Genomic DNA, 21,566 nt, shown 5'->3' with positions numbered 1-21,566 from the left:
CATGTGCTCCCCCAGGGTAGAGCTGTCAGGTTCTGCATGTTGTCCCAGACCCTTGGTGACAATTCTCTTTACTTGTCCTGAATGAATCTCAGCTCCCCCAGGAGATGGGAAGCTACCTGAAGAGCAGTTTCACCTTAGTAGATATTTAGTTCAATAAATGGAGGATTTCTCATTCTCTCTGCCTTTAGTTCTTCCTTTTTTCTTTGTTTTCTTGTCCAAGAGAAGAGGATGTTGTGGAAGTGAAACCTACGGCCATTGTTTGTTTCCATCAGGGAGAAAAGCTGGGAGTGAGTGACTGCCTGCTTTGGCAACTGCAGCAAATTCAGGCTACTTGTCTCTGGTTCTCCCATCAGGTTTCATCTGTGGGCACCAGGCCAGTCAGTGGGGAAACTTTGGGATTCAGACCTTCTTATCTTCCCTTTGTTTGTTGCTCCACCTTACAGAGGGAAGCAAGGCTTCAGCCATTCCCAATTGGAATGGCAGCACATGTGCTGTCTGCCTTCCTCCAGCCGCCGCCACCCACAGAGCAGAGAGGATCAAAGGCTTAGCAGGGAGGAGAGGGTCGGCCTCTCACATCCGCGGAACCAGAAACTCCTCTTTCCCCTTCCACAGCTTGGCCTGACTGAGCCCTGTCCTCCCCTCAGTCCAGTGGGACGTAGGGACTGCTCTTTAAAGGGCCATAACCATTTGGAATACATTTTGCATGGAGGATTTAAGATTTAAAGCAATGATCTTTTTCAACAACAACTGTTTTTCAAGTTGAGTCTCACATAGATCTACCATATTATTAAATAGATAAAAAGAGCTGCTAAAATTTGGGGAGGGGGCACTTACCTCCCCCATGAAGGCAGAGCTCTCTTGGGAGTGCTTTGTGAAAATCACTCCTTCATATAACTTCCACTTCTCCATTAAAAAGCATTCTGTTGTTGCCCTCAGAGTGTCCCTTTGTGAATGAAGTCCATCATGGTTCACCCTCAGGCCTGTGAATTTCTGAAGAGGATGATTGGGCAGGGGTGGTCCTGGTATACACACTGGATGCAGCTTTGTGCTGTGTGGGGTAAGGTCACCTAGTAGCCCCAGCGTTTGGGTTCTGTAAAGGAGGAGGAGGCTTTGCAAAGGATGGTAAGTCCTAGGGGCTCTGCCTGTAGAGTTCTCTCCACCTTCACTGCTGTAGCGCTGCCATCCCCGTGACCACCTGGTGGGCTCTTCCCACACCATAAATCTGGTTATGCCACTCCCCCTGTGAGACCCTCCAAAAGAGTGCTGATGGTCTCAGAAAAGAATCCCCACTGCCAGTAGCCTCTGAGGCACTGTGTGAACCAGCCCCTCTACTCTTCCTCTATACCCCCTCTGCTCCAGCCACATGCCCTGGAATGATCTCCTTCCTACTCATCAGTTGGTTGGCTCTTTCTGTTTGTTCAGGCTCAAATGTCACCTCCACAGAGAGGCCTTCCTTGACTGACTGAACTTTATTCCCTCCCCAGCTCTCCCCTCCTCCAGTTAGTCTTTGCTACATTAGCCTGTTTTTTTGCACTGTCACTATCTAGTATCTTCTTTTTTTCTTACCTCCTCTACTAGAATATATGCTTTATGAGGGCAGGGATGTATTTGTAGTAGGTGGCATGTGGTAGATGCCCAGTACATTTTAAAACTGGAATGAATGAGTTCAGTTTGTGAGGGGCTTAGAGCAGTGAGTGTTCCCCCTCTGGGGCCTGGGGGCTGCCTGGGAGGGGGTGTCTGATGCCTAGGCTGGGATGGCTCTCTGGAATCCTGTGAGGCCCAGTCAGCCTCTTTGGTTCTCGTGCAGTGTCAGGAACTCAGACCTGATCACTTTGTCCTCTGCTGGCCTGAAAGGCTGTGGCTCCCAAGTGCAGCTCCCTGTCTCTTCTTTTTTCTACTCTGGGAGAAAGCAGGTGGTCTGGGCTTTCTGAACCCAGAAAGAACTGTTGTTCCACGCCTGCTTGAAATTGATTTCCTCCAGGCCCTGCCTTGAACCAGGCCCTGTGAACAGAGGGAAGGCTTTAAGCCAAGCCTCCTCTGCCATGTGTGGGGAGAAGAGTGATACAGCCGCCTGACCTGGGAGCCACCAACACGCCTCCCCTTCTCCAAGAGGTACACAATGGCAGTTGGGCTCCACCTTTGTTTTATGAGTCACTGGTGATAGCCCATCATAAATTGTTTCCTATACTTTCAGAGCAGTTTTACTGCGCCTCTCCTGTGCAGTCCAGGAATGGATTTGATGCAGGGTCAGTTACCACGTTGTCGTTTAGAAATCTGTCATTGTGCCCATATAAGGCAAACTCCTCAGGTTACTTTTTACCTTGGCAGAATCACAGGAATGTCAAGGTAACCAGGCCACCTCAGCATAGCTCTGATTCTCGCTGGGTCACCAGCCTCGCCCTCCCACTCCTGTGACTCACCCTGCAGCCCAGTGCTGGGCCTGCTACGCTAGTGGTGGCTGGAATTGGCCAAGGGCCTCCAGGACTGCACTTGGTGTGCTCTTTCTTCCTTAGAGTGGGTCAAATGAGAGAAACTAGGTGAGGTACTTCACAAGGGCCTGGCAAAGCAGGGACCTGAAATGGAAAGCAACCTTGGGTTAGTTAGCAGACTTGAGGTCAGTTAGAGGACAGTGAGGTCCCAGCTCTGACACTACCAGCTGTGTGACCATGGGCATGTCGCTTCAGATTTTAGAGCCTTATCTGTAAAATGCAGAGCATTCAGAGCAAATCCTGATATACAGTAAGTGCTCAATAAATGTGAGTCATTTGTACAGTTATATTAGGGTAAGCCTTAACACCCCACCCAATCATAAATACATCTCTTGTCTTCATTTAAGGCTCAGCCCCTTATAGCTTGAGTGGAGCAGATTGAGCTGGCATGCCGAGTCCTTCCCTGGAAAACTGAACCCACACCTGCGTGGTGGCACCCCCATTACACACACACACACACACACACACACACACACACACACACACACACACACACACACACAGCAAGCCACTCCCCTGTTGTTACAGGGCCAAGAGTCAGATCTGCCCCTGAGAGCAACAGGGGCCTGACATCACGCTGCTCCTTAGAGACAGCTGCCCTTTATGACTGCCGTGTGGTTTGGCCAGGCCTTAGTACCAGCCCTAGGAAGGCCTGTAGGTGGGTGAGCCAGGGGGAGAGTCTAGCCTTGTCACTCTGCCAGGGCAAACGGTTTCACCATTTTTAATGGAGCAATTATGAGTCAGAGGTTTCAGTCTCTCTTTACTGGTTCCTCCCAATCCTATAATTACCTCTTGGCTATAGAACCTTATTTTGGTTTTTCTTTTTAAAAATCCTCCTGAGACATTGTTAATATTGTCCATCTTGTATGCCCAAGGGGTCTAAGGTGAAAAGAATGTGGTAAAGGAAAAAAGAGACTCCAAATCCAGAATGATTTCTTAACCCACAGAAACTGTGCCCCCTACACCATCCTAGTGCCATGCCAAGAAGTAGAGCCAGTGCCTGCTTACATGAGGCTAAAGGCAAGAGTGGATAACTGAACACCACCAGTTACCTCTTAGCAAACTCCAAACTCCAAGCCAGGAATTTCTGGTGTGCAGCACCTCCCAGATTGACTGATTCATTTACTGCCACATCCAGTACTCCTGAGCCCCTGTTCAATGCTAGCCCCAAAGAGGGGCTGTAATGAACCTCAGCAAAGGGCGGGCAGGCTGACAAGCACCCAGCACCACTGTGGGCCCTCTGCTAGTGCTGGTCCACTCAGAGATGAGAGGACTTGATCATGCAGATAAATGCCCCATTTTCTCTCCAAAGGTCTCCGAAGTCACCCTGCTTCTCAAAGGAATCGTCTTACACCCAGGCTCTGAGAGTGGGAAGTCAGTGGGAGAGAGTGTACATGGAACAAGTGCATATCTGTGAACTCTACTGCGCCAGGCTCCAGTTTCCCCCAGTGTGTCAAAGGCACAGATTGCCAACCAGCCCAGCACCTCCCTAGCCATGTTACTCAGCCCCCAGCACCCTCCCTGCTTTCACTGGAGTAGGAGAAGCCTTTTGACCTGACTGGCAAAACATTGAATCAGAACGTCCCAAAACAGGAAAAAGGAAAAGGATCACCAAGGAGGGGTTTCAGTTGTCAGAGGTGAAAGCCACTGTTAGAAATGACTCCTAGGTCCTGCATAATTGTCCTTCTGCCAACAAGCCCAGTTTGTGAATCTGTAAATTCCGGCAGAAAACAAGACTGTCTGCTAGAAGATGAACAAAAGAAGGAGAAATGAGTGCCCTGCCTCCAGATGCTCCTGGCCTGAGGCACTCTTTGCACTTGCTGATTCTGTTGGGAAATTCCCAGAGTGGCCCTAGGTGGCTCAAAGCAAAAGTAGCACTTGCCTGAATGACAGTCAGGTCCCATCAGTACCCCCTCTGACTTTTTCTCCCCCAGATGCCAGATGTCTGTTACCTGGATGAGCAAGTCTGTGGGTGGATTTGTCCAGCCCAGAACATTAATTCTAAATACTGGTCTTCTTAGGCACCTGTTATGGTTCCAAGCCACACAGTCTCAGGGCCAGAATTGGCTCACTTAGCTATCTTTTTGAAGGATCAAAGTTTAAACCAGACAATCTTTAATCTCCCCTCCTACCCCGAAACCTGAGCTTAGCTGTAAGCCTTTGGAAGTAAATGGGGTTTTTGTAGCTCAGACTCCCTGTTCTCCCGGTGAAGGGCCCCCTGTGCCTGATCATTTCACAAGAAAATGCCAGATGGGGCCAGAAGAGGCAGAGGGCAGGTCCCTGGTCTCTGCTGCTGCCCTGATTTAAAAACTGCCTTTGAAAGTGGAAGTTTTCTCTTTTAAAGGTAGATATTTCAAGGTAGGCCTTACCCATCTTCTCTTCCTGCTGTAAAGCTCTCCTTTGAGAGCTGAGTGCTACCTCCTGCCTCTGCCTGTCTTTAGTTCAGACCCTTGTCTCCCCATGTACTCTGTAGAGACAGCAGGCTCTTCCCCCATAAGGGACCAGTTCTTAGGAATGTAATCTAAGTAGCTTTGGGTTTCTCGGTTGATTTTCCATGTGTGGGATAGCTCTGGAAAAGTCTGTAGGAGAACAGAGACAAGCTCAGACTTTGATACCTCCCTACCTGGGGCTGCCTGTCATCTGTTCTCTGGGATTTCTTTTAGTGCCAGGGGTTAGATCCAGTGACAAGGTCTCCCTGGTTCTACTCAGGCTTCCAATTTCTCATTTTATGGAACTAGGGGGTTAAATTAGAGTGGTTTCCAACCCGAGCTACATGTTAGACTCATTTGGTGAGCTTTGTAAAATATCATTGTTCAGGACCTGCCTCTAGGAAGTCTGATTCATTTGGCCTGGGGTGAAGTCAGGCAATTTTAAGAAGCTCCTATATCCCATACATTTATTGTCAATTGGATTTTCAACAAAGGTGAAAGATATTTTCAGTGTGGAAAGAGTAGTCTTTTCAATAAAAGGTGCTACAAGCAAAGAATGGAGTTGGACCCCTACCTCACACCATATTAAAAAGAATTAACTCCAACTGGATCAAAGACCTACATATAAGAGCTAAAGTTATGAAACTTGTGAGAAAACATAGGCATAAGTCTTCATGGCCTTGGATTAGGCAATGGTTTATTAGATAAAACTCCAAAAACATAAGCAACCAAAGAATAGTTAAAATAGACTTAATCAAAATTAAAAACTTTTTTGCCATAAAGGACTCTCTTAAGAAAGTGAAAAAGACAATCATCAGAATGGGGGAAAGTATTTGCAGATCATGTTTCTGATAAGGGTCTAGTGTCCAGATTATATGTAGAACTCTTACACTGTAACAGTGAAAAGACAATCCCGTTTAAAAATGTGCAAAAGACTGGAATAGACATTTTCCAAACAAGATATATAAATGATCAACAAGCATATGAAAAAGTACTCAACGTCGTTAGTCACTAAGGAAATGCAAATCAAAACCACAATGAGAGACCACCTCATACCCACTAGGATGACTGTCATCAGAAGTGAAATAGTAAGTGTTGATTAGGATGTGGAGGAATTGGAACCCTCATACATTGCTAATGGGAATGTAAAATGATGCAGCCTTTTTGAAAAATAGTCTGATAGTTCCTCAAATGATTACACATAAAGTTGTCATGATCCAACAATTATACTCCTGGATATAAGAATGTAACCTTAGAGAACTTGAAACATACATCCACACAAAAACTTGTATGTGAATCTTCATAGCATTATTCATGGTAGCAGAGGCATATAATTGCAAAGGTAGAAATATCCCAAATGTCCTTTAACTTGTGAATGGATAAACAAAATGTGGTACATCCATACAATGGAATATTTCCCAGACAAAAAGGTATGAAGTACTGACACACTCTGTGACATGGATTAACCTTGAAAACATGCTGAGTGAAAGAAGCCAGACAAAAAAGGCCATGTATTGTATGAGTCCATTTATATGAAATGTCCAAAATAGGCAAATCCATAAAGACAGAAGTAGATTAGTGGTTTCCAGGGACTGGGGGGAATGGGGTGTGACTGCTAACAGTTTTGGGGTGATGAAAATGGTCTGGAATTAAATGGTGGTAGTAGTTGCACAACTTTGTGAGTATACTAAACACTGAATTTTATACTTTAAAGGAGTGAATTTTATGGTGTGAATTATAACTCAATTTTTAAAAATTGATTCTCCAAACTATGCATATGATTAAAAAGAGGTACATGTATACCTGTGATCCAGCAACTCTGCTTCTGTTTTGTATTAGTTAACTGTTGCTGTGTAACAAATAGCCTCAAAGCTTAGTGGCTTAAAACAGGAAGTATTTGTTATCTCAAAAGAAAAAAAAGGGGGGGGGAAGAAAAAAAGCTACTGGATAATTCTAATGTCAGCCAGGATTGAGAACCTGGATTTGAAGGATCTTTGGAAGAAAGAACCAGGTCTGATAATTATATTCCTTTACTCATGTGGTGTGCACAGGCTAAGGGAAGGGAGGTTTGGGGGAAGAACACTTTGCTTCAGCCACCAGCACACAGCCAGCAACTTGGTGAATCCTGAAGGGGGATCTGACTTCACCAACTGTATTGCTAACATGAAGAAGGCACCCTCTGGAACAGGAGTAAGGTAGTAATGAATAGACAATCTGCTTATTCACTTGCCAGGCTGTGTGTATGGTACTTTCTCTGTATTATCCTATTGAATGCTTACATCACGTCTATGATCCTCTTTTTACAAAGGAGGAAACTGAAGCTTGTAGAGATGAGGTTCATTTTCTGAGACCACACCCAATTTAAGCGGTGAAGTTAGGATTTGAACCCACCTTCGTTAAGATTTGACGTCCCTTGCTCTGGATCACTGTGCCATCTTGCCTCTTTCTAGCCCACCCACTGCTACCCACCATCTAAGCCCAGCCCTTGAAGCAGGGTCTTTGCCAAGTCCAGAGGCCCCAATGCCTTAGTGATTACGGTTTCTGAGGGCTCCTCTTTCATTGGAGCAGCAAGCTTGAGAGCAGTGTCTTCCATGGCTTGTTTTTGGAAAATGTACAAGTCTAAGGTTGATTTTAAATTCCTGGAAGCAAACAGTTTTATTCCCTCAGCAGGGACCCTTACCAGTATAGAATGGGATCAGAAACCGTGAAGTCATGAATGACTGGATTTGAGAAGCCTCAGCACTGCTCCATTCATTTGAGGATTTATTGAGCATCAACTGTGTGCAGCAAACAGGACCCCACTCTCATGGAGTTTGTGTTACACTTGGGAGGGAGACTGATTATGGACAAAGAACATAATTTCTGATAGTGGATGAGACAAAACAGTAAAGTGATTGCGTGGTAGAGATAGCAAGGTCAAGGGCGTCCTCCCGGGGTGATGACACCTGAAGAAGTCCTGAGAAATGAGAAATAACCAGCCCCGTAAAGAGCTGGAAGAAAGTCTGAGACCACTGTTTCTCATGAGGAAGGAGCTACACTCCAAGATCAGTCCATTGCAGTGACAACATCCACGCTGTCTGTGCCTCACGGGATTGGCTGAGGTGGGAATGTAGGCTACTGGAGAGGCTGCGGGGGAAAGAGCTGGTTTCTGGATGGACACGCAGGACCTTTGGAATGCTCACTACTCTACTCTGTAATATTTATACCTCTCCTCCGACTGGGAAGTCAGAGCTTTTTCATGTAGGCTGAGAAAACTCCGAATAAGGCAACGTCAGGCCAGGACATAAGAAACATTCCATATTTCCCTGTAATTGCTTTCAAATTAGGTTATGTCGTCATGGGGCAGGCACACACAGCATGCCCACTCTGCCCTGGCTAGATATAGAGTTGGGTTCTGGACGGGTGTGTCCCTACAGCATGATACCACCAGCTGCAATTACCCTGTGCTTGTGGGGCTGAGTCCTCTGTTGCTGCCCGTCTTAAACTGCGGATGTCATCATGACCAGTTCATTTTCTGTTCTCTTAACCTGATCTCTGGTTTTTATCTCCTTCGGATCTGGTAAAGGCAGTGATCTTCAAAAAGTGCTCACGTGTACAACCCAAAACCATTCCAGGGGCTTCACAGACTCCCTGGGCAGATCTGTGCACATGTTGCCAGGGCAATCGCCATTTTGCCTGGGCTTAGCTGTTGAGCACTGGAAGTGCCTTTATAGTGATGAAGCCCAGGGGGCCAGGGGAGCAGTCTCTGCTTTCCGGAACTGAAAAGATGCCTCACTGGAGCCAGGCCTTGCCCAAGGTGATAAGAAGGGTGGGTGCCTGCCCTGGGAATAAATAGCTGTCCCTCCCCTGTGTCCAAGCCCTAGACACCCTTCCTCAGGACCCTTGGAAGCAGGAGTGATGGGCAGCATCAGAGGCCACAGCAGGCAAGGTTGGAGGACCGGAGGTGGGATGGCCGATGTCGCAGAGGAGCCGCAAACCCAACCTGGTATTGGAGAGACGAGTTTTGCAAACTGACAGTGCCCTAGGGAGCCCGGTCCCTGGGGGAGTTTGTTTTGGCCAATTCCAGTCAGTCCTGGGCCTGGGGAAGATAAGGAGCTGTTGCTTCTGGGTCAGGCTCTCAGCTGTGACGTCCTCCAAGAGCCTGGTGGTGGGCTGTATACACAGTAGGTGGGGGATACAGCCTGAGGCAGCGTAAGGCAGCCAACAGTTTTTCCTAAAGTCTAGTCAAGCATGGAGTCGATGGAATCCACATGTGAGCATCAGCTGGGTGAGTAGAAAGAGAGCAGCCTCCAACCCAGTCCATGAGCCCTCCTTTGCTAATGCTAGTAACCAAGGCCACATGCTCCCCTCAGGGCTCAGGTGAGCCTGTTTCTAGGCCCAAGCTGACTTCTCAAAAGACTCCTTTTATTCTGGTTTAGTGGACATTTTCCTCCACACCACCGTCTTCAGGAGTAAGAACGTTTTGTAAGAGGAAGTCGTAGGGAAGAAAAGGTTCTTCAGGTGGGGCGGCCGCATCCTACAGGCCCCTTTCTTGAACTTGCATCACTGCCCACGGGAACACCATGTCTGTCTCTGTTTCTTACTCTGACTGCCCCAGCGCTGAGAGGGTTTACCTCTGTGGGTTGGGGGAGGGAGTCACCAATGAATGGCTCATTAAAGCCCACTGCTGCCACATTCCTGACTGCTTAGGTCACCTCCCAAACAATATCCATCATTCATTCACCCAGCCCCCCACATCCTGGCTGCTGGGAGGGGTCTCTGTGACACAGGAAGGACTTTATAACCAGCAATGCTAAGCCACGTCTCCCTCCCCCCACATACAGAGTGACAAAGCAGAAACAGCCCTGGGCCCCTCTGGAGCTTCCCTGTCCACCACAGGCCTCGGCCCAGGGAGTGATGACAGCAGATCCTAAACAAACCCACAAGCTCCTCTTTCTCCTTCCACTCCTCCCTCTCCCCCACTCACACCCTGTGCTATTTTAGCAACCAGAGAACAGTTTAACAGGCTGCTAGTATGCAGAGGCAAGTTCTGAAGACTCTTCTCTATGTTTTTTTTCATGTGTGTTCTCAAAGATGAGTCTACATCCTTCCTAGATAGGTCAAAGGCTCTCTTCCGGGATAGCAGGGGCAGGCTGGGAAGCCACAAGGCCACCACTGGCATTGTTTGCCTGCCCCACACGCAGGGCTCAGGCCACCCTTTAAGAAGCAGGCAAATTTTGGAGGCACGGCTTTGCCTACCTGCCTCACTTTGTGAGCGCACCTCCAGCTTGGGGATTGAGGTGGGGTTGGAGCCCTTCTTGACTTGGTTCTGCTACCTCTGCTTTGCTGGGCCAGTACTGAGCATTCCACTCAGTTGTTGTAGAATCAGTGGCTGCCTCATGTTTGTGTTTATTAGCTGTGTGGACTAGGACAAGCCACTTAACCGCTCCCTGCCTCAGTTTCCTCATTTGTAAAAGGAAGATGATAGTATCTCACATGATCATAGGGTTGGAAGTTTTAAGGAGTCTATGTGTAAATAATAAGAGCTAGCAATTAGTAGTAGTTGTGTAATTACCTTTAGCCTGCCACTGTCCCCCCACCAGAATGTAAATTCTAACTTGCTTCCTCCATGCCCCATACCTAATAGGGGCTCCAAGTCAGGTGAATGCACTGAGCATCTCTTAGGCAAGGCACCAGGGACGTGGCCACCGCTCAGAGGCAGTGCTGCTCCTGAAAATGACCTTGACAATGAAACCCAGACAAGTTTGATGCTCTTTGCCATTCCCTCCTCTCACAGAGGGCCTGTAGCTCTCCCAAATGACATCACAACCTTGAGCTTGTGTTTCCCAGTCAGCAAAGCTGGATTTCCAACATGGTTCCTCTTCCTTCCTCCTCCTGCCAGGCTTCTCTCTGAGGCTCTACCCTCTTTTTTCCTGTCATCACCCATTGATCCTTGCCCCCTTTGGTTCAATACCCACACAGCAACAGCCAGGGTGACCTTTTGAAGGCCAACCTCATGGCACAGCTTGCTGTCCCTCCCTTTCCTCCCTCCAACCTGCCAGAGGGCCTTTGCACATGCTGTTCTGTCCTGGAGAGCTTCCCTTGGTTTTGTCTTTACTCACTCTCAATCATACTGGTTTGAAATTACCTTCTTAGGAAAATACCTGTCTGCCACTGCCACTACATCACTGTCTCTCTCTCTTTTTTTAATTGAAGTAAAGTTGATATACAATCTTATATTGGTTTCAAGTATACAACACAATGGTTCGACAGTTACCCATATTATTAAATCTGCACAACACTATCTTTAGCTCCCTTTTGGGGAATGGGAGGGAAGAGGGCAAACCCAGCATAATACCTCAGAGTGTGGCCTCTGGAGCGCAGAATACCTGGCCTTAAATCCAGCTCAGTAACTTCCCAGGTGCATGCCCACCTGTGGGCAAGTCACATCATCTCTCAGACCCTTGGTTTCCTCATCTGTAAAATGGGGCAATAACAGCACCTGCCTCAGAGGATAGTTCTGAGGATAGGGGAGTTAATACATGAGAAAGTGCCTAGAACAGTGCCCAGCACACAGTAAGCTCTACAGAAGCGTCTGCTACAATTAATACTGCTTTTTCTAAGGGCATTACTTCTGTAATGCTTGTAATGTTGAATAATTGCTTGATTAATGAGATCCTGTCCCTCATCAGGCTGGGAGCTCCATGAGGCTGCCAGCCTGTGTCCACTTTTGCTCACAACCAAGTACTCAGTGCATGCTTGCTGTGGGAATGGATGGGTGCAGACCCCACGGGGGCCTGGGGCATTGGGGAGCAGGCTCTCCAGCTCACATTCCGAGTTTTGCATAGTGGGGGTGGGGGTTGGGTTCAGTGGGCACATGAGGCCTCCCATCTATTGAAACAGTCCCTCTGCACTCTCCATCCTAAATTGCCACCTTAGTCTAAACCAGATCTGGAGAGGAAGTGTATAAGCAGAATGTTATTCTTGTAACCAAGTAGAAAAAAACACATTTTCAATATACCATTCAAGTTCCAGCTCTTACCAGCCATGCTGTGTGAAGTGGTCGTTCGTGGTTGTCTCACAAGGTCATGATTTTCTTGCCCACAACTCATGAGCCTTAGAGAAAATAGGATCAATCCGGGAGTGAGGGTGGGAGGCCTGGCAATGGGATGGATTCCCACTCCATGTATCAAGTTCAAGAGGGAGTCCCTCCTCACTCCCTAGGCCAGCAAACGGGTATTCTTCCTGAGCACCTGCTCTGTGTTCTGCCTGGGGCTCTACCTGCTTCCAGTCAGGGAGATAGAATTAGACAGCATAGCTACCATTTATTTAAAAATAGAACATTCTTTGACTGAGTACTTAACCTGTGCCAGGCACAGTCCTAAATGGCTTACTTGCATTATTTTTTTAGTCTTCATTTAAGAGGAGAGATTACTGTCCCCATTTAATCTGTGAAGAACCCAAGGCTCATTGATTGTCCAAAGTTATCCCACTGGCAGGTTGTCTCAAGGTCAGAGGCAAGATTTGAACTCAGGTCTGTGTGAGCCTTAAGCCCCAGAGCTCTTGCATACTACCCGGAGAGGGTGGGCAAAGGTGCAGAGATGGGACACAAGCTGGAGGGTGGGTCGTTCAGTGACCTTTTAAGGACAGACACTTTGAACCCAATGGGGAGAGGTTTGTTCAGAGCCTCCACAGGTTGGGGTGGGGACTGTCTTGGGAGGGTGTCTTGCGGTCTCATTTCCACTCTAAACTGGGATGAGGACCTTTGCAGAGAGGGAAGCAGCCAGTGTACATGTGAGCTTGTGCACAGTTCATCAAGCACTGTATCGGATGCTTTAAACCATCCCCTCACTTGGTTTAATTCTTAACAGCAATTACACAAGGTAGATTCTGATAAGTCCACCCTACAGAGAAGAAAACTGAGGTGTACATAGGTCAAGCAACTTAGTTGGAAACAGAACAAGCTGAGGAACTGGCATTCAAACCCAACCATGTGCCTGCCTCTTCAGAGCAAGTAGGCATAACCCAGGCAGCTGAGGAGGTGAGGAGTGCTGTGTAGACACGTGCTCAGCCTGCCTACAGACCAGGTGCCTAGATCTTGGCAGCACCAGAACACCAGGTGTGGAGCCCTCTGGGAACTGTCCCCTTGTATTGGCAGCCTTGGGATATGATTGGTCACCTTACTGCCCAACAGTATCTTCTGGGCACACACAAGAGCAGAGGCCAGCATCCCCAGCCACTTCCTGCCCTAGCCTGTGGCTGCCCTCTGCTTTATAGTGCTTCCGCACCTGCTCACTGCCCACCACCCATCACTGTCTTTGCTTTGGGAATTATATAAAGGCACGTGAGATGTGAGACCTAGTTCCTACCCCCATGGAACTGACATGTGTGGAAGTAACATCCAGTATGACACAGAACGACTGGAGGATGCTGTCAGATGTCAGGGGCTGCATGTGGTGGCGAGAGCAGGCAGAGGCCAGAGAAAGCACTCTGGAAGAGGCGGGCATGATCTCAGGAGAGGAAGAGATACTGGGAGGGATGTCCTGAGAACTGCTGTTTACTGAGCACCTGCTGTGTGCTCTACAAGCACTCTCACCTTGAATACTCACACTGATTGTGACCTGGGTGGTATCTTCTTCACCACATTATAGATGAGGAAGCAGGCATTAGGAACGTTGGGTAACTTGCTCACATGAATGGTATAGCCAGCAGTCTAGCTCTGGTTTGTCTGAATTCAGAGTTGTATAGGGGAAGTGTGGGAAATGAGGTGAGAAGGCGTGTTTGCGCATTCCTTAATGATAACCTGCACCATGGCCAGAGCTCAAAGTAGCTCATGGTTGTGGGGAGGCAGAAGGCAACACATACCATAAGAGACGAAAGAGCAATATGCGGTGATGAGATCTGAGGGCACATCCAGGTCGGAACTGGGGAGGGGCAAGCAAGTTGGTGCAGGCGCCCCAGAGTTGCTGCACTGTGGGCTGGTTTTGAGGGATGGGTGGGTGCCAGCTCGGGAGGCATAGCGTGGCAAAGACATCTTCAGCTGAGGGAACAGCTTTATGCAGGATGGCTCCCTGTCCCCTAGGCAGAGGAACTCCATTGGCAAGAGGTGGAGTGTGGGGGTGCCCTGGCCCTCTAACAGTCGGCCCCCCTAATTAGGATATGGAAAGAAACCTCATGCCTGTCTTTACTGTGGATGCATGCTGTGGTGTGGCATATTAATTAGGCAGCTTCTTTGTCTGGGGGGGGCCTTGTGTTGAGTCTGAATGAGGAGGACTGGCGACAGTTGTCAAAATACATGGTGCATGGCCAGAAGCCCCTTGGAAGCCCTTTGCCCCCCACACGGCCTCTGTCTGCTCCCAGGCATGGAGTGTGTTCTTGCACATTCCTGGCTGTCTGCCCACATCCATGCTGGCACGTGCAGATTATGGGGGGCAGGGTGGGGTTTGGGGGCTCCTATGAGAAATAGGCGTGGTGTTTTTCCCAGACCCTGCTGTGGGAGGCTGAGTGCGTTGGTTTCCCCAGAAGGTGCCTGGACATGTCCACATTAACAGATGTGATGTGCTTCCCAGGCATTGATGTCAGATAATGTGCCCCAGCCAGCAGCAGGCTGAGGGGCCGGTGCCCTGCACTTGGGGGTTAGGGCTGGGGTTTGGACTTCTCATTTATGGCCCTTTCTTCCTGAGAGCGCCCTTTCACCTTTCCATGTCTACATGCCCTGTGTTCCACCAAACTTCCTCCTCAGATATGGCTGCCTAACCCTGATGGTTGGTGGGTGCCTGCCTCCCACTTGCCTCCCAGGCTCCTCGAAGATGCATTGGATCTTAAGATTTGGAAGGGTGGGGTGTGGGATGATCTCCAGTGAATAGAGGGCATCTGGCCTGTAGGGAAACAAACTGTGTGGGTATGAGCACAGGGCTCAGGATCTGTGCTCTTGGCCTTGCAGGTGAGGTGCTTACTGTTCGGCCACCCAAAACTTGAGGAGAGTCTGACTTGAGGGAACCTCGAGTTTACAAGAGGCTTTTATTTCCCAAGTGCTTCCCTATCTCGGGTCATCTCTGCCAGTGATGGGGGAATTGCTGCCTGAGCTCCTACCTGAAGGGAGGGGAGGGCAGAGGAAGCCACAACCAACTAGGACCTGTGGTCTGGTCTGCCCGCCCAGGAGGTGAAGGGCTGGGTGTGTAAGAGAACACAAGTTCCATGAGAACAGGGACCCTGCCTCTTGTTTCCACACTGGGGGCCTGGCGCTCGGTTAGGTTTGGGACTGAATGAGCATGTGATGGGCTTTGTCTGATGTGAGTGCTGGGCTCACTCAAGGTATTGTAGAGAGAGCACTTGCTCCAAGGGTGATGGTCTTGGGCTCCAACCTGCACTCTGCCACTTAACTCCCAGGTGATCTTGTAGTGGGTCAGTGAACTACCCTGAGCCTCGCTTTTCTCTGATCAACCTGCCTGGATCACTGCAAAGATCAGAAACTGTATATAAAGGGTGGAGCTCCGGGCCTGGCCTGGCTCAAAGTAGCTCATGGTAGCCCTTTTGCTTGAAAGCCCCAGCAGCCATGCTGACCCTCAGGCCACTCTCTGTTCTGCTTCTCCAGACATTCACAGCCTGGTGTAATTCCCACCTGCGGAAGGCTGGCACACAGATCGAGAACATCGATGAGGACTTCCGAGACGGGCTTAAGCTCATGCTCCTCCTGGAGGTCATTTCGGGTGAGGCTCCCCCACTCTGGGGAAACAGCGCACACCTGAAATGGGTGCCGAGTCACAGCAGGTCCCTGGCAGCCCCGCTGTCCTGCTGCTGCTAGGAGGAGAGTGAGGCCCTTACTGGCTGCAATAGCAGTGTGTCTTGGTCTCAGCCTTTGGGGGCAGGGCTAGAGTGCCATGCTCAATGGCATCAGGGATCCTAAAGCTTCTCTCTTTCCCTCTTTTTCTGTGTGCGGCTCATAGGTGAGCGGTTACCAAAGCCAGAGCGGGGCAAGATGAGAGTTCACAAGATCAACAATGTGAACAAAGCACTGGACTTCATCGCCAGCAAAGGTGTCAAGCTGGTCTCCATCGGGGCAGAAGGTGAGCTCAGATGGGGTAGCTCAGTTCCTGACCTACAGGCTCCAAGACCCAACCTCTTGAGTTCTGAACAGAAGTTGTGTTGGGGCAGAGAGCACTTGGGGTCACTCAAAGCCCTGATATATATTCAGCAGTGGCCACAGTACCTGACCTCAGTGTGACGTTGGGCCCACAAACTATTCCTTCCCTCCTCCCACAGAATAATCCAGTCTAAAACTGGGGAATCTGGCACACCCAATCTTGTGGGATAGGCTTCCTCTGCAGGGGAAGAATGGCTTTGCTTAGACCCTGGACGCCCTCACTCACCCTCCTCATGCTGGGCCTGAGACATGGTATTTCTGTGCCAAGTGCACCTTTGCCCTTAGGCCCTGCCTGGTTGGTATCTGTGGGCTGATGGTGTGTAGAGGCAAGAAGGGCTCTTGAGACCTAGTTGTCGGGGCTCTGGGGCAGAGGGTGCAAATCCAAAGGTCAGTGACCAGACTTTGCTGGCTGCCCAGCCTATGGGAGTTTGGCCTCCAACTGGATACCCAGGTTCCTTCTGTGTCCCTTGGGGATGCACAGGACTGTGATCCTCCACTCCTGGCCTTTCCACTAGAGCGACAGCATGCTGTCCCTCCAGCAGCAGGCTCTTGTCTTCAGCTCGCAGGCGCTTCTGGAGGCTAGGCAAGGCCTGATGGAACCCAGAAGCTTCCCATCTGCTTGGGCTCACAGTGATGCTCATTAGTCAGAGCAGGGTTTCCTACACCCTGACATCCATGTTGTCCCAACTTTTAGAAAAACAAAGAAAACTAATTGCCATTAATGACAGGACTCTGAAAGTTTGGCCAACACTCTAGGCCAGAATGCATGTACTGAGTTCCAAGGTTCTGCCCCCGCCTGGGACCTCTCCAGGGATGGGTGCCAAGCCTCACATGCCACAGTTGAGGTGGTTGGTGTTTGTTTAAAAAATCAAAACCCAAAAATTCAATCAGGCCCTGAGATTTTCTGTCCCTGCATGGATCTTTCCTCCTGGCTCCACTCCAGCCTTCTGCTTCTCACAGCTGCATTTATTTTGCTCAAATGTTAGCCTGTAAATACAGAAGGGATTTAGAGGAGAGACCATGGCAGTCATTAGTTTTCATTTGGAGAAAAATTTAGTCTAAAAATGTTCCCTGCTCATGCCCAAATCCTTGTGACCATCAGGCTTCGGGACAGAGCTGGAAGGCAGCCTGTTGGAGACATTCCCAGAGCTTTGGAATACCTGGGAGCCCCAACCCGACCCTGCCCCATCTCCCCGCCCCTCTACATGGTGAGGGTGGTTGCAGGAACGTGGCTCCTTGTGGGGGCACAGCTGCAGGTCTGAGGAGCAGCTGGTGGATGTATCATGAGAGAAGGCTTCTTCCTCCCTCACAGGAACTGTATAAGCACTCCGTGACCACTTCCTCATGTAACCAGCTGGGTATGGGAGCTACAGCCCCCTCTCCAAACAGTGCCTGTTCCCCAGCTTTAGAGTGCCTGGCAGTTGGGAGGAGCGCAGCCTAGATTTCCTGAATGAATTGCTGCCTTTGCCCCACACTGGGAAGGCTCTGCCTGGTTTCCAGGTACAGGGTTCTCAGCCCTGGGAAAGGGCCAGACAGACATTGTATCCTTCCCCTGCCTCTGTGCAGCAGGCTGAGCATATTTCCTTATCCTGAACCTCTGAAGCCAAAAGCTGCCCTCAGCCATCAGCCCACAGCTTAGCTACTGGGGACTTCTCTGGTGTGGCTAATGGAGCCCCCCACCCCTTCCTCTCAAGTATGTCCTTGGGGAAGGTTGGGCCTCATCCCCTGGGTGGTCTCCTTTCCAAATCAAGCCCACCCTAGAGTTTTCTGTTCTGCAGAGTCAGGGAACAAGGTCCCCCTTAAAGTGTCCCCCCGTTTTCCTCACCCTTGCTTCCCTGCATCTGGTATGCTGAGGTGTGTGGGGGCAGAAGGCATCTAGAGGACTGCCAGAGGCACACGGGCTGAGGGGCTCCAGCATGAGCTGCGTACATGCCTTCTTCTCACCCGGCAGTAGACACGTGGTGCCCTGAGTGTTCCAGAGATGATGATTCTCTAAGCTGGTGAGGCTGAGGATGCATGGCCCCAAACCCTTCTCTCTCACTTGCAGAAGTCTGGCAGAGTGGTTGGTTTTTGCTTAGTCAAGAAAGTGTGTGCCTCATCAGCCAGTCCCCATTCTGCTTGTCCTGCATTAGCAAGTCTTTCTCAGGGGCCCGGGTCCAGGTACTGGGGATACAATGGTAGTCACAAGGCAGACAGTGAATAAGGAAATAAGCCAGCAAATACATGGTTACACATGGTGATTGGTGTGTGAGGGGAATAGCCAGGCGCTGGGGAGAGATTGCAGGAACACCTTCAAAGTGGTGGTCGGGAGCTATTTTGGAGAGGTGACACTCAAGCAGAGGCTTACAGGATGGGAAGGACCAGCCATCTGAAAAGAGGGCCGAAGGTGTTCCTTAAGGACAGATGTCCTTAAAGCAAGAAAGAGCCTGGCTTGCTGAAAGGACAGAGCTAGAGAACGCCAGGGAGCGAGGGGGCAGGTCGCCCTGGGCAGGCCTTACAGGTCGGGCTCTGGGACCCCGCTGGCATTTATCAGGGAAGTGACACAAACCTGATGTGCCTTTCAAAGCGACCACCCTGGCAACCGTGTAGAGCTGGAAGGTGGGTTGTGTAGGAGGCAGTGCATCAAGTTCTAGAGCAGATGACAGTGGCTTGGACAAAGGTGGTCACAGTGGCCTTGGAAGTGGGCACATCCTCAACAAGCAGTAGTATAGCTGGCACCTGCTGGTAGGGAGACAAAGCTGTAAAAGCTTGATGGAGGTGTAAATGACTGGGGTCCCAGGCGCAGCCTCTGGACAGGCTCAGAGAGGCTAGAGCTGGGTCGAGAGAATGGGCTGGTGGGAAGAGGGCTATGTGGCTGAGAGCACATGTCCAGAGCCTCGAGGCACAAGCAGCAGAAGGCTTTTGGGACAGTGCTTCCCACATGTTTAGGGGACATTTCCCCCGATGAGGGTGGTGGACAACAGGCCTGGGTGGCTCCATTGGCAATGGGAGCTGATGATTAGACAGGGCCAGGGGGCCGCCTAAGGAGTCTCTGGTTTTAACAGCCGTCTCACCTTCTCTCCTGCTCCCTGCATGCAGAGATCGTGGACGGCAATGCAAAGATGACCCTGGGAATGATCTGGACCATCATCCTCAGGTTCGCCATCCAGGACATCTCTGTGGAAGGTAAGAGCTGAGAGCCTGCTGACTGGTAAAGAACAACCCGTTCTCTCCACTTTGGTTCCACCCGAGTTGGCGTGAGTCACGTTAGGGTTTTGGGTGTTTTTGTCTTCATGCTTCGAGGCTCTTCTGTTTCCTGGCATCACTTGCAGGCCTGGTGCTGCCCAGGAGTGAGTAGTGGAGGCGCTGGCTCAGGCTGCAGGTGAAGGGGCTTCCTCCTCATAGCCACTCAGCTCTGGTTCCACCCAGGGCGCTTAGGCTCTTACAGTGTCCATCTTGGTGGACTTCACACCACCCTCATCAAGTGGACATGGTTGCCCCATTTTACCTGAGTCACAGGGCAAACTAGTGAGAGTGTCAGGCCTGGCCTGGTTCTCCCGAGCTTCAGTGCCTACCCGTTTCCATTTGGCACTGCCACCCTTGGACCTTAGCCTCCGTGGACCTGGGGTCAGGCCAGGCCACCCAGGAATGAGCTGCCTAACTTCCCTTCCCTTCTGGAGACAGGCCACAGTGGTGACCAGGCCAGACGTGTTCCCTGCCCTCATGGCACTCCCAGTCTGTTGAGGACAGCCAGAGCCATCCACAGAGAATAGGAGAGCCTCCTAGCCCCTCCCCTGTTGCTTCCCTGAAGCGTGGCTGGACCTGGGAGACCTAGGTGATCAGGGCTCATGTCCTCAGCTGATCTTCACTGCTCAGGAGAGGCAGAGGCCTGCACTGAAGGCTTGTTTGGTGGTGCCTTCTGACAGCCGCAGGCACAGGCTCTGTGGTCAAATGTGGCACAGGCCTGTCCTGTCACTGTCACTTCCTGTGGTGACCCCCAGCAAGTGACTTCTCTTTGGTGCAACACGTGGATCGGCAGGATCAGCAGAGGCCTGCCTGTCCCTGGAATGGGGGGTGGTTCCCACAGGCACTGTGGCCATTGTCCCATCTGATGTGTTGTCCCCAGTTCTGTCTGATCTCTTTGCCTGAGCCATAAGAATCATCCAGCCAGGCTGGGCTCTGAGGGCTGTTTTGAGCCAGGGCTCACTGTATGTGTGTGTTTTGCAGAGACCTCTGCCAAGGAAGGGCTCCTTCTGTGGTGCCAGAGAAAGACAGCTCCATATAAGAATGTCAACGTGCAGAACTTCCACATCAGGTGAGGGCACCCGGCCGATGCTCCACAGCCTGTCTCATTCCCTGGCTTCTCCCCAGGACCTGAGCCACTGTCTTCCCACTGTCCTCACTTCCTGTTCCTTTGTCATGGCCTGTGAGATGCCAGCCCTCAGGGAGCCCCTTGGAAAGCCCCTGCACCCTCTCTGAGCAGGGGTCGGGGCAGTTTCTTGTTGTCCTGGGTAGGAGACATTAGGGCCCGGCACTCCCAGACCTTACAGTCTTCTTCCTCCCCAAATAAGGTAACTTTCAGAGGCTACGACAAACCTCTTCCTTTATTTTGGTCTCTCAAGAGAGATCCATCCTTAGTTGCTAGTGAAATTAGTGTTGGGGAAAATGTACTCTTGTCCACAAGGTGAACGAGACTCAGCCTGCCAGGAACGCACTGTCCTTCAGGTGAGAGAGGCAAATGAGGAATGTCTACCTTCGTCATGACACAAAGCGAGTGTGGTCAGTGCCACACGAGACCAGGAGTGCGGTGTGGCCGGGTGGTTACTCCACAGGCTTTGGGGGTTGCTCTGAGGTCAGATCTGGTGTGTCCTGGTGACTTACCACTGTGAGCCTCTGGCGTCGTCCCGGGGGGGTGGACCAGGGACAGAGCACACATAAGAATGAACAGATGCTTCCTCATGGGATCCACAGAGGTCCTGCTGTCTCCGGGCTCTCTGGGGCCCTGCACTGCCATTAATAGCATGTGGTCCCTCTCTTGATCTCCTCTGTGTCTCCTTCCTTTTCCTGCCGCCAGTCCACTGGTCCTCTCTGCACTTATTTATTTATTCAATCAGTACATATCTGTGAAGTGCCTACTATGTGCCAGGGTTAGGAATACGGCAGCACCAAAATAAAGTCCTCTCCCTTGGAAAGTTGACACTACATCTGGAGGGGGCCAATAGTTCACAGAGGTGTAAATAAACCAACAACATAATTCCAGGTAGTGAGAAGTGTTACACAAAGACAACAGAATAGGAGGAAGTGATAAAAAGCAAATCAGGAAAAGTTCTCTGTCCAAGGGGGCCTCTCTGAGGTGACATTAAACTTGACCCCAGTAGGAACCAGCCCTTAGAGGATCTAGGGAAGAAGACCATGACCTAAGTCTGGCTTGTAACCAGGTGTCATTTTCCTCTGAACAGAGACATTCATGCCAAGCCACATCCTGGCATTCAGCCAGCCCATGGGTCAGGTCAGCCAAGGTGGGAGGTCACACAGCCAGGCACTGGC

At 50.3% G+C, this 21,566-nt stretch overlaps 1 protein-coding gene across 5 annotated transcripts in view; it reads left to right on the top strand.

Moving 5' to 3' along the window:
- Window positions 1-21,566, top strand: part of ACTN4 (actinin alpha 4) — a 71,243-nt gene that overhangs the window by 28,010 nt on the left and 21,667 nt on the right. For all 5 annotated transcript variants that reach the window (XM_036876270.2, XM_036876267.2, XM_036876237.2 and 2 more), the window contains exons 2-5: window positions 15,492-15,606; window positions 15,844-15,963; window positions 19,119-19,205; window positions 20,247-20,334. In XM_036876270.2, coding sequence (XP_036732165.1) covers window positions 15,492-15,606; window positions 15,844-15,963; window positions 19,119-19,205; window positions 20,247-20,334 — 410 coding nt within the window. The remainder of the gene's footprint in view (window positions 1-15,491; window positions 15,607-15,843; window positions 15,964-19,118; window positions 19,206-20,246; window positions 20,335-21,566) is intronic.

Source organism: Manis pentadactyla, chromosome 15 (genome assembly GCF_030020395.1).
Source record: "Manis pentadactyla isolate mManPen7 chromosome 15, mManPen7.hap1, whole genome shotgun sequence".
Lineage (NCBI taxonomy): Eukaryota > Metazoa > Chordata > Mammalia > Pholidota > Manidae > Manis > Manis pentadactyla.
The sequence above is the reverse complement of the archived record's forward strand: the minus strand, read 5'-3'. Positions and strand labels throughout refer to the sequence as shown.